At 39.0% G+C, this 17956-nt stretch overlaps 1 protein-coding gene across 1 annotated transcript in view; it reads left to right on the top strand.

Annotated features, from left to right (window-relative positions):
• LOC140122877 (uncharacterized) overlaps positions 1-11647 on the top strand; it is a 113517-nt gene extending 101870 nt beyond the window's left edge. The window contains exons 49-54 of the mRNA XM_072144122.1: positions 1661-1857; positions 2965-3121; positions 5645-5827; positions 6449-6492; positions 7624-7721; positions 11276-11647. Of these exons, the coding sequence (XP_072000223.1) occupies positions 1661-1857; positions 2965-3121; positions 5645-5827; positions 6449-6492; positions 7624-7721; positions 11276-11356 (760 nt within the window). The 3' untranslated portion in view covers positions 11357-11647. The remainder of the gene's footprint in view (positions 1-1660; positions 1858-2964; positions 3122-5644; positions 5828-6448; positions 6493-7623; positions 7722-11275) is intronic.
• The last annotated feature ends 6309 nt before the right edge of the window (positions 11648-17956 follow it).

Consider the following 17956-nt stretch of genomic DNA (forward strand, 5'->3'; position numbering starts at 1 on the left):
TTGACAAGGTCTTTTGGGGTCTACATCTTGGGATTGGGGTTGCACAGAATTGATACCCCTTTCAATACGCGCCATTTCCAGCCTGAATTCTCTATCAGCCTGGCGCTCACGCTCTGCGGCCTCTCTCTCTTTCTCTCGCTCTGCGGCCGCCTGATTAAACTGAAGGATAAGCTGCATACGCAGGCTAGGATCACATTCACCTAGCTGCTGTAGGGCCATTTGTAGAGACACATCCATGCCTACCTGAGGGCTCCTGCTGTGGGTTGCCTCAGGGGAAACTCTTCCAGGATTAATGTCCATATCTTGGCTCCCTTGAGCCGTGCCAGATCCTTGCTCTGCATCTTGCTCCATCAAAGCACAAACCAGCAGCTCTTTGGACTTGTCAGCCGGGTCGATGCCTCTCTGCTCACAGAGGTGGACTAGATCCTCCTTGCTCTTTCTCTTGTAGATGGTTGCCATCACTGAGTGCAACCTTTGCCAAATAAAAGATAGAAAAGGAAAACGGGAAAGGGAAACTGTTTGCACGTGTGTCTTAGAACAGCACTGATTTGGTCCGTGTAAAACTAGGGTACTCCTCGCAAGGATTCCACTAGTCCTTAAGTGCAGGGGTTAGTTACTTAATCCCAACACTTAATGCTCTGACAAAAATGAATTTATCCCACCGCTGCCACCAATTTGTCACGGCGAGGACGCCGCCGCCTCGTCACGTGACGTGGGGTGCAACTGTACGGGTTAATTTAGCCTACTCAAACTTGCGCTCACCTTTCACTCAGGACACAAATTGAGCATAAATCACACCTCATACAGCTCCAGCACCAGAACCAGACCCGCTGCCACCACTTATTGCATTTATACTGGGACCAATAAGTATCCCACTCTACAACAACTCTTGCTTCTCAGGCAGTCACCTTGTCACACCACTACACATGCACACTCAGCACTCTAGTAGTCACACAGCTAACCACACTTTACAAGGCTATGAGTTCGCAGAGCATACAGGGACCAAAATTAAAGTGAAAAGCTTTAATTACAAAAAGTTGATCAGTGCATAAAAAGATATTAAAAACAAAAGAATTACAAAATAAAATGACACACAACACGGCAAAACAGTTATAAAATAAAAAGGGAGAAAAATAACAGAAACTTACAAACTTAAAGTAAATCCTGATCCCTGGAGGTGGGAGAAATAAGGGACACATTCAGCTTGTCAAGCAGCCCCCAAAATGTGAACCAATTCTTGGATTTCATATTGTTTTATAACTTCTCAGTTTGGTTCAGATTTCAGAGCCTCCCATTCATTAATTAGTCCAGAGGGTCATTCACGATTGGGCAAAGTGTTAATGAGGGGGGAGAGTCCAGGAATAATTAAACAGTTCTTTGTTTCCAAATTGCTAGATGCAGGGGTGGGGGTAGGTGCAGAGGAGAGGTGACCAAATGGCTTTTGAGGTCACCACAGAACATTCTGCAGGTCAGAGTTTATCAGGTTGTAAGGATCTCCAGGATGTTGTAAAAGAGGCCTGGATGCTTCAATGGATGCCACATATTTCAACCAAGTTTGTAATTGCCCAATAGTTCAACAAATCTTACACATTCAAGAATAGTATTTCCTTGACAGTAATGAATGCAGAGTATATAATCAAATTTTACTTTCTTTCTTTAGCCCATATATCAACGCCATGTTTCATATAAAACTGACATCTATGTTCACCTACACGGGAAACATTACCATCATAAAGTTCCTGAATGAAAAGTTGATAACCACTATCAGAAGTATGATCTCCAGTAACAGCACAATGGCCCTCCGAGCAGCAGTGATCGGCAACATTACATTTCAAAGAGTCCGAGATGGACAATATTGTGAGTTAATACTTTGATTTTAAAACACAGGGGTGACAGAGATGTAACTTTTGCAGGCCACCTTTGTAGGTGTAACTGTTATAACAGATCGCAGGGGCAGGAGACCCCTGGATGAGGATAGAAGCTGTTTATTACCCCTTCTGCCTTCTCTTTCCTCACTACATAGCAATAAAGTAGCCAATAGAGAAGGTGGCATTGCTGTCAGCTCTGCAAACCCAGCAGTCACATGATCATTGGGTTAACCAGTGCTGTTGATCAGACCCAGTACAGCTCTGTCTGTGAAATCTGCCCCTTAGGTGGCCATTGCCCCCTGTAACTGTTGAATTTTGTTGTATGTGTGTATGTATGTATGTATGTGTGTATGTTTGTATGTATGTCCACTAAAGGAATCTACACCATCCCGTTTACAAACACCTACTCATAGATCCAGGCACTGTGACTGTGATAATGTTCTTATATTTATTATTCATGGCCTTCTTCCTTCTATAAACAACTTTTAAAATGATGCTAAGAAGCCTGAAGGGTTTTTGGAGCGTTACCAGAGCCACTCGGTGCTGAATATTCACAGGCTGTTACAATGAGCAGGACATATCTTATGCAACACCTTGATCTCTCCCTTTTTCCCCTGCTTGTATAATCTAGTAGCAGCAGGAAGTTCAGGGGGAGGGGAGACCTGCTATGCTCATTGTAACAGCCTGTAAAGCTTCAGTACTGAGGGGCTCTGGTAACACCCTACAGAGCCCTTTTTGATTATTAGCATAATTTTAAAAGTAGATTTTAGAAGGGAAGAGTCCATGTAACAAATATAAGAAGATTACCACAGTCATGCCTGGATGTATGAGTAAGTGTGCCTGGTTTATCATGCTTGTTTTCGATGGTAGATTTTCTGCAACAGTGTTGAATTGTAGATATAATAATAAAAAATGTTATTCCATGCAACATGGTCATGGGGCTCTTTAAGTTGCAGGGCCTACAAGCTTCCCTGTATGGTTATACTGTATTAGGAACAATATTTATGTGTCATTGCCTTATGTTGCAGTGTGGCTGATAGAAATAAAACATATATGTATCTTTAGTAACTGTTGATATTTCTTCTTTCTTTGTTAGACACTGTGGACCAGTTAGCACCCTACTTTACATGCTCTTTATATGGCTACTCAGAATACACTCTTAATAAAGAAACCTTTACATGTGACTCTAATTGTAAAAACACCTGTCAGAATAATGCAACCTGTGTCCATATGAAGGATGAACTTATATGTAGGTGAGTACATAAATTGCTGGGTAAAAAATAGCTGATTTCTGATGTAATTCGAGCAAATACGCAGGCTAATATGTATGACCTTTTTTATTTATTTTTTTTCACTGCAAATAAGAAATCGGGTCAGAACCATATTTGGGCCACTATTTGCAATCTTATATGTAAAGCTGAGTGTATGTGTATGTATGTATGTGGTATGTCCGCGAAAAGAATCTGTACCATTGCGTTTACAATCACGTTTACAATCACCAAAATTTGCACAACCATTCTCTGTGACTTAGGGAACGTCATAGACTAGGTGCTGAGATGAAATTTTCACCCTGTGCTTTCCAAAATCCCTTTTAACCACCATATAGAGGAGTCAATGTTGGCTGCTGTGGCAGTTAGAAGCTGAGCCATGATTGTTGCTATTCTGCCACAGGTCATTAATATGAACTCTGAGCTTTGATTTGTTACTATAGGCAATGAGCATAAAACAGCTTATGTGTGAGGTAAGATGGATACGGATACAGAAAAAGAGACAGGCAGAGAGAGTGAGTGAGAGAGAGAGAGAAAGGCAGAGAGAAAGAGAATAAGAGACAGGCAGGGAGAGTGAGTGACAGATAGACAGTCAGGGAGAATGAGAGACAGAGAGACAGCCAGGGAGAGTGAGTGAAAGACAGAGAGACAGGCCAGGAAAGTGAGTGAAAGACACGCTGGGAAAGTGAGTGACAGAGAGACACGCAGGGAGAATGAGAGAGACAGTCAGGGAGACAGAGTGAGAGCCAGAGAGACAGGCACGGAGAGTGAGTGAGAGACAGGAAATAAAGTGAGTGAAGGAGAGACAGTCAGGAAGAGTGAGTGATAGAGAGACAGTCAGGGAGAGTAATTGTCAGAGAGACAGTTAGGGAAAGAGAGGGACAGTCAGGGAGAGTGAGTGACAGAGAGACAGGCAGGAAGATTGAGTGACAGAGACAGTCAGGGAGAGTGAGTGACAGAGAGACAGCCAGGGAGAGTGAGTGACAGAGAGACATTCAGGGAGAGTGGATGAGAGACAGGCATGGAAAGTGAGTGTCAGAGAGATAGGCAGGAAGAGTGAGTGAGAGACAGGCAGGGAGAGTGAGGGAGAAACAGAGACCAGGCACAGAGAGTGAGTGAGAGAAAGAAAGGGAAAGTTTGTGAGAGACAGACAGGGAAAGTGAGTGACAGAGAGACATACACAGAAAATGAGGGACAGAGGGACAGTCCGAGAGAGTGAGTGACAGAGAGACAGTCAGAGAGACAGAGTGAGAGACAGGTACAGAGAGAGTGAGTGAGAGACATTCAGAGAGCGTGAGTGACAGAGGGACAGTAAGTGAGAGTGAGTGACAGAGAGACAGGCAGGGAGAGTGAGTGAGTGACAGAGGGACAGTCAGGGAGAGCGAGAAACAGAGAGACGGGCATGTTATGTGAGTGAGAGACAGGCAGGGAAAGTGAGTGACAGAGACAGTCAGAGAGACAGAGTGACAGAAACAGAGAGACAGGCACAGAGAGAGAGAGACAGTCAGGGACAGTGAGTGAGAGACAGAGAGACAGGCACGGTAAGTGAGTGAGAGACAGGCAGGAAAAGTGAGTGACAGATAGACATTCAGGGAGAGTGAGGGACAGAGGAACAGTCCGAGAGAGTGAGTGACTTTACTATTACAACCTGGCAGACAGGCTTTAGAGGTGATGTATGAATGACAGCCATGGGAGCCTTAGCTCCTAGCAGTTAAAGCCTTAATTAATTCCCCTGATGATGTCATTGTGGGAGGGCCAATGATTGTCTCCAAGTTGGGGGTGGGCTGGTTACTAAAAATGCAGACACCTGCCCTGTATGGAGTGACCTCAGCCTGAGAGTGCTTGCACAGCATTAAAAGGTTAAAGGAATTGTCACACAGACATAAAAGAAGAAAGTAGATTTTTTTCAGAGAAGCCATAGCTAGTAGGTAATTTGAAATAGGAACTGCAGTGGTGAATCCACTAGAGTAGGAGATGGTTCTTGGAGTTAACCTACATATGTACTATTAGGGCATGCAGTTATTGTAATTATATCATAAACCATATTCTTGTGAGTTAAAGGGGTTATCCGGGTTTAAAAAATTTTTTATGTCCGGGCTGGGGAGGGCTATTTAAACATAATAAACATCTACTTACCTCCTCCGGTGCTGCCGATGTCCCGCGCCGCGGCCCGTCTTCTGTGTGCGCCGGTTTCATTACACCGGCGCACAGGGAGCTTCCGGCCGGCCGGAAGCTCCCATGCGCACCATCTCCCAGCGCTTACAACGCTCCCTGTGCGCGGCTTCCGTGCCCCTGTTTGTTTACAGGGGCATGGATCGAAGTGACCGCGGCGCGGGACATCGGCGGCGCCGGAGGGGGTAAGTCCATGTTTATTATGTTTAACTAGCCCTCCCCAGCCCGGCCATAAAAAAAAATTTAAACCCGGATAACCCCTTTAATAGCAGAACAATACAAAACATTATAGAAAATGTTGGTCCAGTTTTACATTAAAATGAATTTCTCTCTCAGATGCAATCAGTTCAGCATATACAGTACATCAGGGACACATTGTGAGAACCTCTCTATGAATCTGAATGCTTTCTTTGGAATATTATTCGGTGCTCTCGCGTTCCTTGCTCTACTTCTCCTGGGCATTGGACTGTGTGTCTGTTATTGCAATAAAAGACGTGGTCAAGAAAAAGATGCTGAAAGGTAAGTAGGAATTTGACTTAATTTCATTTCTTCATGAAAAATAAACCCATAAAACAAAAAATCTATGTAGAAATAACGCTGCCAAATGAGTTTTCCCATAATGACACTCAAACCGTATTCACGGGATTAGAGTGTCAAATTGCAAGCAGTTTTCTTTGGGAAATTTTAAAAAATTGGAAACATATTAAAAATTCCTTTTTAAATAGGATGGACCCATTGGAATTTCTGTGGATATCACGTTATATTCATGATATCATTTCCATGATTATATCCATGATTTAACTTTATGCTACAGGTCCTTATTGCAGCATTTAGATGGTATTTATATAACCTGCAGACAACCCACCCCAAATGTCCATTGCCCAAAGAGGTTCCCTGGGTTCTAAAAATTAATGACTTGCCTGTCAGCCAGCTAAATCCATCGTATAGAGGCCATCCTGGTTCACAGTATTATGTCAATCAGCTGATTAGCAAGGATTAGTACTCTCAGCAATACCCTATTGAAGGTCTGGTAATAGCTAGACCCTTGAAAATCTATTTCATTATATTTTCCATGTTCATTTTCTTTGTAAAATGTTACTAAACTGGAACAACAAAAATGGTATTTATCTTTCTTTACAGATGCATTAAAGACAATATTTTCCAGAAGAAAAACATCTTGTCTAGTAAGTATTGGTATTGAAGTTTTTACATTATATTGCTCCTAACATATATGTGTATTATTAACAGCTTTTCTTTTAGCTTTCTAATATTTTTTAATTGCCACGTTTATTTTTAGAGTTCACACCTGCTATTGTTGGATTTCAGTTGTTATTTTTCCTTATTTATAAAAGGAAAATATCAATATCAAGCAAATCAATTCACCCATTATAATTAATGTAAGCTTCTCTTCCATAAATGTAACTGTGTGAGGATGTAAGGTGAACAGAAGATCTTCTGTATCTAGCTCTTGATATATTCTCTAACAGTAAATCCCAGCGCAAAGTGCAAATGTAATTAAAAAAAATAACTGCTTTCAAGATTTCTTATAATATTGAATATGGTATAACAATAGTTTTAAATTATTAGTAGGAAGTAAAAAAAACATCAAATTTAAAGGGGTGTTCCTATTTCAGCAAATTCTTGTTATTGTTTGTATTTTAAAAAGTTATACAATTTTCCAATATACTTTCTGTATTAAATCCTTGTTGTTTTTTAGTTCTCTGCTTGCTGTCATTGTATAGAAAGCTTCTATGTTTACCTGTGGACAAAAATTTGACCACGGTCACACAGGTAGAAAGCTTGTTAGTATCACAGACAGTAATCAGAGCTGTGTGTTATAACGAGCTGTGCACCTGTGTGATCATGGTCAGATTCCTATACACTGGAAGTACGTAAACATAAAAACTTTCCATAGAATGACAGTAAGAAGAAAATCTAGAAAATCTTTAGTAATTCATACAGAAAGTATATTGGAAAATTGTATAACTTTTTATAACACAAACAATATTATTTTTTGAAATGGGAATACCCCTTTTAAGGCATATTTTCAGTAGTAAATGTGCTCCACTGTTATTTTTACTGCGTTTCATCATCATGTCCATGTGCTTTCCACTACTACAGGCAATTTTTGCAAGCTTCATGTGAAATATGTTCTGATCAAAATTAAGAAAGCATGTCTAATGTCATATGTAACAAATAAATACACAACAATATAATGTAAATATGGAATACAGTTTTATAAAAAATATTAAAGCATTTTGCAAACATAAGAAAATACAATGCATGAAGTAAATGGAATCTTACATATTTTTAAGTTTCTAAAATTCGGAGGCCAACAATCCCAGCTGTAGTGGTTCCACCTGAAGAGCCAAGTCTGGTGAAATGGAGTCCAAATTTGAATCAGCATTCAGGGGTAAATACATTTCATTAATTTAACCAAACATGAAACAGGTAGGCAGCACAGTGAGAAGTAGAAGGGGATTCAATCCGTGTGGGTGCCTGCTACATTGGTCTGACCCAAGACCCAATTGTATGCAGGTTATAGAAGAAATAGCGGCACTCCGACTTCCTATTCCAGGATATATTTATTCACATGTGGAAAACCAAGCTACGTTTCGGCTAGCTCAATGTAGCCATTTTCAAGCTGTGAAAATGGCTACATTGAGCTAGCCGAAACGTAGCTTTGTTTTCCACATGTGAATAAATATATCCTGGAATAGGAAGTCGGAGTGCCGCTATTTCTTCTATTACCCTCATTAACTTAACCTGTACTATATTGTGAGCAAGTCAGTCTCCTATTCTTTCTACACTAGATTTTTCATTAGATATTTAATAGGTTGATTTTTAGTGATTAATAATGTTTAGCAATTTGTGCACATAAAATTGTCACGGGCAGTCTCTTTCATTGTCTGTTGCTGTCAGTCTTTCAGTTACTGTATGTCACTGTCAGTCTTTCAGTGACTGTATGTCGCTGGCAGTCTCTTTCAGTGAGTGTCTGTCACTGGCAGTTTCTTTCAGTGATTGTTTGTCGACAGTAGTCTCTTTCAGTGACTGTCTGTCGACTGACTGTCTCTTTCAGTGACTGTCTGTCGACTGACTGTCTCTTTCAGTGACTGTCTGTCGACTGACTGTCTCAGAGCTCAAGTTTCATTTTTGCACAGCTGTTTTTAAAATTACAGCTGATCTCTGATTGGTCTTCATGGGCATCTGGAACAGTTTTACCTCAGGCATTTCTGCTAAATCTCCCCCTATCTCTGTATCCCTATTTATCTTACCTCACAAATAAGAGTCTTCTACTCATTGCCTATAGTAATCAATGAAACTTTATAAATGTCTTTTGAGCAAAACCACTATGTTTCTGCATCAGTGTAGCCACAGCATTTCTTCATGATTCATAAAAATAAATGGTAGATTTCCTTTAACCCCTTCACGCTCCGTGGCGGATATATCCGCCACGGAGCGCAGTGACTTAGCGCTCAGTGGCGGATATATCCGCCACGGCGCTTATGCCGGCTCGGCTCTGGATCAGAGCCGAACCGGCATCGGGAGACACGGGGTGCCGGCTGTAACTAATAGCCGGCACCCCAGTGTAACACCCGCGATCGGAGTTGTCTCCGATCGCGGGTGCTTAACCCGTTAAATGCCGCGGTCAGCGCGACCGCGGCATCTAACATGCAGCTGGGGGATCTTTCCCCCACGATCGGCACCCCCGAACCGTTTTCGGGGGGCGCCGATCGTTGCTATAGTAACTCTGGGGTCCGATCTGGACCCCAGAGTTACCTGCAAGAACTGCCAGTAAGATGGCGTCTGTGACGTCATCTTACTGGCACAGTGCCAGCCTATGCAAGTGTATAGGCTGACACTGATAATACTCTGCAATACATGAGTATTGCAGAATATTATCATGAAGAAGCAATCAGATGATTGCTTCTTCATGTCCCATGGTATAAAAGTGAAAAAGTTAAAAAAAAAAAGTTATTCAATAAAAAAATAAAGTCATAAATCACTAAAAATGCCCCAAACTCCCATAACATATAAAGAGACATATAACCCCAAAAAAGTCTAAATCATAACACAAACCCCACATATATAGTATCACCGCGTCCGTAACAACCCGTAGAATAAAAGTAAATCATTATTGAACCCCCACGATAAACGCCGTAAAAAAAAACTGCTATAAACCTTCCAAAAATTATGATTTTTACCTTTTCAATCCCACAAAAAATGCTATAAAATGCGATCAAAAAACCATATGTACTCAGACATGATACTGGTGCAAAGTACAACATGTCCCGCAAAAAACAAGCCATCAACCAGCTCCGTAGCCAAAAATGTAACAATGTTATGCCACTTGGAAGACGGCAATACATAAATGATAGATTTTTCCCCACATTAGGGTTTTGTTTGACAAATTTAGTAAAACGTAAGAAAATATATTCATGTCTGGTATCCCCGTAATCGTATCGACCCATAGAATAAAGATAACATGATTATTAGTCTATACGGTGAACACCAAAAAAAAAAAAAGTAAAAAATCCAGTACAGAATTGATGCTTTTCTACTCCTGCCCTCAAAAAAAGTTCCTAAATTTTCAACAATAGGTGATACCAACCCCAAAATGGTAACAATGGAAAAAGCATCTCGTCCCGCAAAAAAAATGCCGTCACATGGCCCCAATAACGAAAAAGCGAAAATTTTATAGCCTTCAAAAGGGGCCAATGAGGAAACTAAAATCCTGGCAGCTGCAGCGCCCTCCTTCCCTTCTGCGCCTCGCTGTGCCCCCATAACACAAGTCACAGCCACATGTGGGGGGTCTTTGTACTCAGGAGAAATTGCAGAACAAATTGTATGGTGGGTTTTCTCTTTTTATATTTTGGAAATGTGTAAATTTTAGTGCTAAATGAACGTATAAGGGAACAATATGACCATTCTAAATTTCACCTCCATTTTGATTCAATTACTATGAAGATCTCAAGGGGTTAACAATCTTCGTAAAAGCTGTTTCTGATAGTTTGAGGGGTGCAGATTTGAAAATGGGTAGATTATATAGGGGGTTTTGATGCTAAATATGTAAAATTTCATTCAAAACTGTATTTATCCCCAAAATAGTCAATTCTGAAAATCCGGAAAAGCGATATTCTATTTGCAAGCCGCGTGACATCAAAATAAATTATCCAAACATTTCAGAAATTATGAAAATGTAAAGTAGACAAATGGGAAATGTTATTCAGCAACTTATTTAGGTGGTAAATCGTTCTGCCTGAAAACGCAATGACTTAGAATTTCGAAAATGGCAAATTTTTCTAAAAATTTATCATATTTTCTTTTTTTTGGTAAATAAACGCAAAACTTATCTGCCAAAATTTACCACTAAAATGAAGTACAACATGTGGGGAAAAAACAATCTCAGAATCGCTTTGATAAGTAACAGTGTTCAAAAGTTATAACCATATAAAGAGACGCAGGTCAGAATCCAAAAATCGGGCTGAGCCTTAAGCTACAAAATGGCTGCGTCCTTAAGGGGTTAAACAACTTCTTAAGTGGTATTTAAAGTCAACTATGAGCTGTCTGCATTCAGTGCATAATTGGAGAAATGTAGAAGTCCCATGAAATAATCTAAAGTTAATAATGAAGGAGTAAGACAAGGAGATGCATTGTGAGCAGGATACACTAAAATGTTTGGTTGCTGTGTTTGTGGAGCCAAATGTGTTATCCCTAGAAATGAAAAAGTTTCTGCAAAGAAAGTGGTCAACTACAGTATGTTTGCAGAGGACATGGGACAAACGCAAAAAGATCTCATGAAGTTTTACCAGTTTGTCCCCAAAAAACCGCATAATTCTTGTCTGTGTCTAGTATAGTATCTTATAGCATAGCGCTATTGATATTTTCATTTGACATCTCTCTTTGCACTTGCTATATGTCAAGACAAAAATCAATTAATAAAGTACATTTTCTCTTTTATTTTAGCTACACATGTCAAGACCAAATGGAACAAACATATATGAGCCATATACAGCAAACTGTGAAGTGATCAGAAATTTCAACTGACAACTCTGATATTGATGATATTGATTATACAATTCATAAGTGTATTTATTTTGTACTCAGATTTGGCACATATTATATTTACAGTGTTATTTTTAAAATATGGGGAACATCTATTTTCCTAATTTTGAAGCCGTATCTAACATTATAAAAGTGCTGCTGGAAAACATATGTGCTACTTGTATAGAAAAGAATATTAAATAGTGCAATATCTACTCAATGTAGATAAAATTATTTGTTTTATCTTTTTTTGTTAAACTGAAGATATGTCATTTCATAGCCTATATATTCTCTTCTTCCCTCCACATGTATACCTAGAAAACTCTCTAAAGACCTTAAAGAGTATTCAGTTTTAAGTCTATTTGTGCCATGAGGCTGCTGTAAAGCATATCAAAATATGCTGTTAAAAGAACAGATAAGGAGCCCCCTCATAATAATATTATAAATGTATATAAAATTTAGTATATATATATGTAGTCTGAAAAAATTATATATTTAGACTGGCCTCACATCTTTGGTGCCTTTTCAATTGTTTAGTTTTGTCATGTATTGTAACGTAGAAATGGATCTCCTCTATGTCAGACAAAAAACCTGGGAAGGTCAAAAATGAAACCTGGGAAGTTACTGGGATGCCCCTGAGGTTTCTGTTAATAAATAAAATATAGACGGACACCACAAGTAGATGGATAAAGATATCCGTAAAATAGGTATTTCTTAACTGTAAAATGTTAAAAAGTTCAACTTTCTTTCACAAAAGAGATTATTGGTATTTGAATCTCCAAAATATGTCCAATATGCACAAAGGATATGATGTAGCCAAATGTTGTATTAACTCAGTTCATAAGAAAAGAATAAAATAACTCGATTGATACGAAAAGATGTCCATACATTTGTGAAATGGGTACTGGTAAAGTCTTATATACAGTATTTCCATTGTGGTGGATTATTAATCAAATCTGGTAAGCTTCAATTAAAAAATATTGTTAGTATAGTAGGATAGCCACATTGATTGGTAGAACACAAGCATAAAACCCTTAATTCTAGTTCTTTCTCTAATTAATTGTGCGTTGCAGCATCCCGGAGCAAGTGAGATCCAGGAGATACTGGCACACATGCTTATTGCTCACATGTGTAGTAAATACTATAGACGCACCACAGGTCACAGTGGATCTAGCTAGAACGGCGGTCCCCAACCACTGAGCCATGGAACACTCAGTCCCGCGCCAAGGCCTAAGAACTTACACTTAAAATAAACTTGGTGCTTAACTCCGGTGCTCCCTGCATCTTCATCTATTTTCTCAAACACATAGCACTCTGCTACAACCATTCCCTCAACCACTTATTGGATTTGGTGAAACTCCCTGCTGTGCTGGAGTTGCCTTCCTAAATGTAATTCTGGTGCAGAATGTGAACGCAGCCGGAGGACGCATTCTGATGATACATTTGCAATTCAAATGCATCAGGCAAAGCAAAGCGCATCAAATGCATATGTGATTTGTAAGTAGTAACATGTGTTTTTCCTTTTATAATTAATAGTGATATTGTGACTAACAATGTCATACATCGCACGCTGCTGCTACAAAGAAAATGTATTTACATGTGATGAAGTATTTTGCCTAATGCATGTCAAAACACAAGGCAAACTCATAGTGTGAACAAAGCCTGAAGTAGTTTTTTAATCTAATGCTTACAGTGTATCATTGGAGAGACTGGGTCATTTTTTTCCGTACAGAACAGCTGCAACCAGTTGTTGTTAAATATGAGTGAATCAATGCAGGCAAAGTGGAATTTAATCCAAACTTCAGGAAAAGTTTATCATGAATATGAATTTCTTGGTGATTTGTGGTTACAAAGTTTTTCCTAGAATGGTGACTATCATGCTTTACTTTACAGGTTATGATCTGTAGTGATATAGAAGACTTTACAGCCACTATAAATGCCTAATCCCACACAGTCTCTGCTATTTGATTGCTGCTTGAGACTAGGGACTATCAGGGCTGAGAGAAGGGGAAAAAAAAGTTTATGCAGTGCAGGGAGCACCAGATTCATAAAGAACATTCAGGATTTCTGGCGCACCCTGCACTATACACATTTTCCAGGAAAATGCATTTAGTGCAGTTTGCACTACTCTTAGTAAATGTCCCCCAAAATCCATTCTGTACCGGGTACCCAGCATGCCCCATTGGTGTGCAAGATTTTCTTTCAAATGATGTATCCTCCTTTCCATTTTTTGGTGTCCTAGTAACAAGACTTCCCCATACCTACACATATTGTTTATCCCTATCCTGTGTGACCCACATAAGTTAAATGTATGAAAAGTTTCTAGTAATTACAGATCACACTTTGTAGCACATTTTGTATCCAGCATTGAACAATAGGTGCATACACAATGAATTCTCGGTTAAAAAGGTCAAGTTATTTATGTGTGATCCATAAAAGGGTAGAAAATAGTTCACAGTCTCAAAGTTCAAAATATGATGACACCTGTACACGATGGGGGGCATGGATCATAGTTTTTTAAACAGTTTATGCAGTTTTTTTTGCACTTAGTGGTTTTGAGTGTCTGCACCTTATCTGACATAGTGAGTGGCTGTTATACAGATGTTTGCGCGGCATCTATTACAATTTTGCGCCTAAAAAGTCGCAAAAATACACCTACTCTGAGGCAGCGTTCTGGAAAGAAAACACAATTTTCATTGCTGAAAACAAAGGAAAAAACAACTCTATGCAACATGAAAAATACTTCAGCGCAGTTTAAAAATGTAAAATTTCTCCAGTAACGACTTCATAATTTTCTATAGGATGATCTCTCTTAGTGGATTATTGTCTATGTTAATGTGCAGATCTAAAAATGTCATCAAACTCCATTTCCTATACTTTATAATAAAAAAGGCAAAGACTCATTTGAGCAAGAATTCTTTTTTTTATATATATTTATATCTGTAACGTTTAGTCTCTGCTCTAACAACACAATGTAGTCTGGACATTGTACAGTTCATTTTATGCGCAAAAATGAAGCCGTGAACATTTGGTCACTTTTTCTCAGTCTCCTTTCAGTATTGGTCACAAATGAGATCTACTTTGTATGGAAATAATTTGACATAAATTTTGTAGCAAATGAATCGGACATGCAACAATTCCAAAACACATTTACTAAGGCAAAACTAGATCATTCATAGTTGGGAAAAAAACTTGACGTGTTTGGTCACTGTCGCTTGAGACAGATTGTGGACAATAGAAAGACAGGAGAGAGGACAAAAAAGTGCTCATAGGGGGACATTTATCATTATTTTTCTTCCTGTTTTTTCTTTCTTCTCTGAGCCTTTTTTGGGACATTTTGAAATGTCTGCCAGACATTTGTTTTTCGTCAGTATGATACATTTATTTTCTATTCCGGATATGCTAAATGTCGTACATGACATTTATCATATCAAATTGTCTAATATTTTCAACAGTTTTTGACGCAAAAAACACCTGACCAAACCATACTTAAGGAAAACTAAGAAAATGGGAAGAAGTAACTCGCAACATTTGTGCAACATTTTTGCGACATTTGTAACAAATGTCTCAAAAAGAGATTGGAAAAAAAAAACATTTAGCACAAGGAAAAAGTGAGATTGATAAATTACCAAAGAAGCAGACAGAAAAATGACAGGCAAAAACTAGCAAGATAAATGATCCACATAGAGTGTTAATGTTGAACAAGTCAGGATACTAAAGGAAAAAGTAGGAGTGAGGCTCACTGGAATGAGTTTTGCTAAAATTAGGGACAACGCTAGTTTTTCCACTAATGGTGATACTGATAGGTGCTGCCTTTGGACAGGCTTATACGGTCACAGTCACCACAGTTCTCCGGATCAAACCTCAATGGATACAATCGAGTTGTCAGAGGTATTCAGGAGGTCAAAGGTTTTTCTTAACAAGGAACCATTTTATTAATTTCTCAATAACACAATGCAGTCATATAAGACCACTTTTTCAAGGGCAAAAGACTGATGCTTGGGTAACATTGGAGCTTTGGGTCCTCCAAACGTTACCCGAGCATCAGTCACTGAAGGGGTCTTATTTGACTCTGTTGTGTTAATGAGATATTACTAAAATGGTTCCTTGTTATGAAAATCCTATGACCTCCAAATTACCTGTGTGCACCAAAAAGACAACCCCATTGTATCACTTGAGGCAGATTGGAATCTGAGCTGCTGCCCAATGGTTTGTATAACCAAATTTACATTAACTACAATCTATGACATCGAGCAGCAAGACGCAAGACGATGAACACTCCATCGCAGTTCTTACAAGTGATGGTGATTGCCTTCAACTCCCTTATAATATCCCTACTACGGGGTATCATATGGGCATCTATGATTCTGACAAATGCTGCAAATTCCAGGATGGAAGGGTGAATCTATACCATTGTATGTGGGACTGCTCGATTATTTAATCATTCTGGGACAAAATGATTGCTCTCACCATTAATGATTTTATTTATTACATTAAAAGAACCACCTGTGGACACTTCTTGGCTACTGTGATCCAGATGTAAGTCTCTTTGGATATTTAAAACCACGAACGGTACTTCCTAAACATAATAATAATAATTCTTTATTTATATAGCGCACACAGATTACGCAGCGCTGCAAAAAGCATTTCAAATTGGTCCCTGTCCCCATGGGGCTCACAATCTAAACAACCTACCAGTACGTTTTGGAGTGTGGGAGGAAACCAGAGTACCCGGAGGAAACCCACGCAAACATGGAGAGAACATACAAACTCTTTGCAGATGTTGACCTGGGTGGGATTTGAACCCAGAACTCCCGTGCTGCAAGGCAGAAGTGCTACTTACTCAGCCACCATGCTGCAAACAAATGACAATAATTGCTGATAAATAAATATGTATGACCCAGCAACTTGCATTTTTAAAGAAAGCTGTATGTATGACATGAATTGCAGATCCAAGATGGTAAAATTAGTAAACAAATGTAGCAGCAATCTAAGGGTGAGGGTGAGACTTGTTGCACAGGTTTCAGATTCAGATCAGGACGGTTGCTGGGGCATGGAGTTCGGAGATGAGTTGTTCTCCATTTATTAATTTCCCTTCCTTTTTCCCTCATTGTACCTGTACTATCCACCTCACAATAACAGGACTCTGGGGTTTGGATCTTCCTGACCTCCAATCATGTTTGATTTGGAAGGGGGATTATACAGGGATGAGTGTCATATAAAGAGTGGATTTATATGGGGGCAACTAAGAAGGGCTTTATACAGTGTGGAGGTCACTGAGTTGGAAGAATAGTGTGCATACACTAGGGGGGGCATAAATTAATACATAAACTTCTTTATGACATCTTTTTTCTTGGTATCAATTTCAAAAACAGAATCACAATTTCTCTTACCATAACTCCTTAACACTGCAACATTTTTAGGTTTTAATTTTTTATCTCAATGAGGGTCATTTATCATAGTTATTTCTCTTTTGTTCTGGTTTCTTCTTTTTTTTCCTGTTTGTGCTTTGTACATGCGCATGTGTTAACATTGCGTCTACATAGTATTTTGTAAACAAAATGTTAACAGTAATGTAATTAGGCAAATCATCTCTCCTCAGCTGTTCTAATGTGTTTCAAAATACCAAATCTGACCTTACCCTTAGACGTAACCAATAACTTAAAAAAAATGTTAATGCAAATTAACTTAAGTATGAATTTAAAAAAAACAGGTTAATGTGCAAAATTTTAAAGCAACATTTAAAGCATGTAAAATAATTACATTTAAATATTAAAACAGGGTCCTTGCTTTTCACCTGCCCAGGTGCAGATTTGCTCCTAAAAAGTCGCAAAAATAAGCATCTCGGAAAGCGACAAGTGGTCCAACTGGGGTACATTGGACCCCCGGTCTCGTGATCTGTGGGGGTCCTATTACTAAGACACCCACCGATCAGCAAGTTAGGCCCTATCCTGTGGTTTGTAATAGAAATAATACCATACCATCCCTATTACCCTAAAGGTGGTGGAGAAATTTTGAGTGCCAAAATAACCTTACTTTCCTAGATGACCAAAATAGATAAATAGTATACAAAGAACGTGTAAATTTGAGTATATCATGCAATTAATCGTATAGCCAACACACCCTATACAACATCAAATCAAAACAAAAAAAAAACAAGTTGGTGTGTAAAGGCTAAATGGTATACAAATTTTATTTATTTAGAAAATATGGGACACACATGTGAAAAATGCCATGCATCACATTGCATAAAAATGTAAAGTTAAGAAAAATATATAGCCAACAATAAATACAAAATGGCACAATGGTCTATCAAGTATTTGAAGAAATAGGCAAACTCCTAAATAGAGACATGAAACCCAGGAAATGGACAAAAAAAGGGGGAGTAAGCCAATAAATGGTAACTGGACCAGCCAAAAGATAATTGAATGACTAAAAAGATACGAAGTAAACCATGGGGGGACAAAGGTGAAAAAAGGCGAAGGACGAGTGGCCGGAGGCACCCCACGCGTTACGTCGCGAGCCTGCGACTTCCTCAGGGGTCTGTGCACAGGCCTATTGGCTATATATTTTTCTTAACTTTACATGGGGGCTACCCTTCTT

The sequence above is a fragment of the Engystomops pustulosus genome, chromosome 3, assembly GCF_040894005.1.
Source record: "Engystomops pustulosus chromosome 3, aEngPut4.maternal, whole genome shotgun sequence".
Taxonomy (NCBI): Eukaryota; Metazoa; Chordata; class Amphibia; order Anura; family Leptodactylidae; genus Engystomops; species Engystomops pustulosus.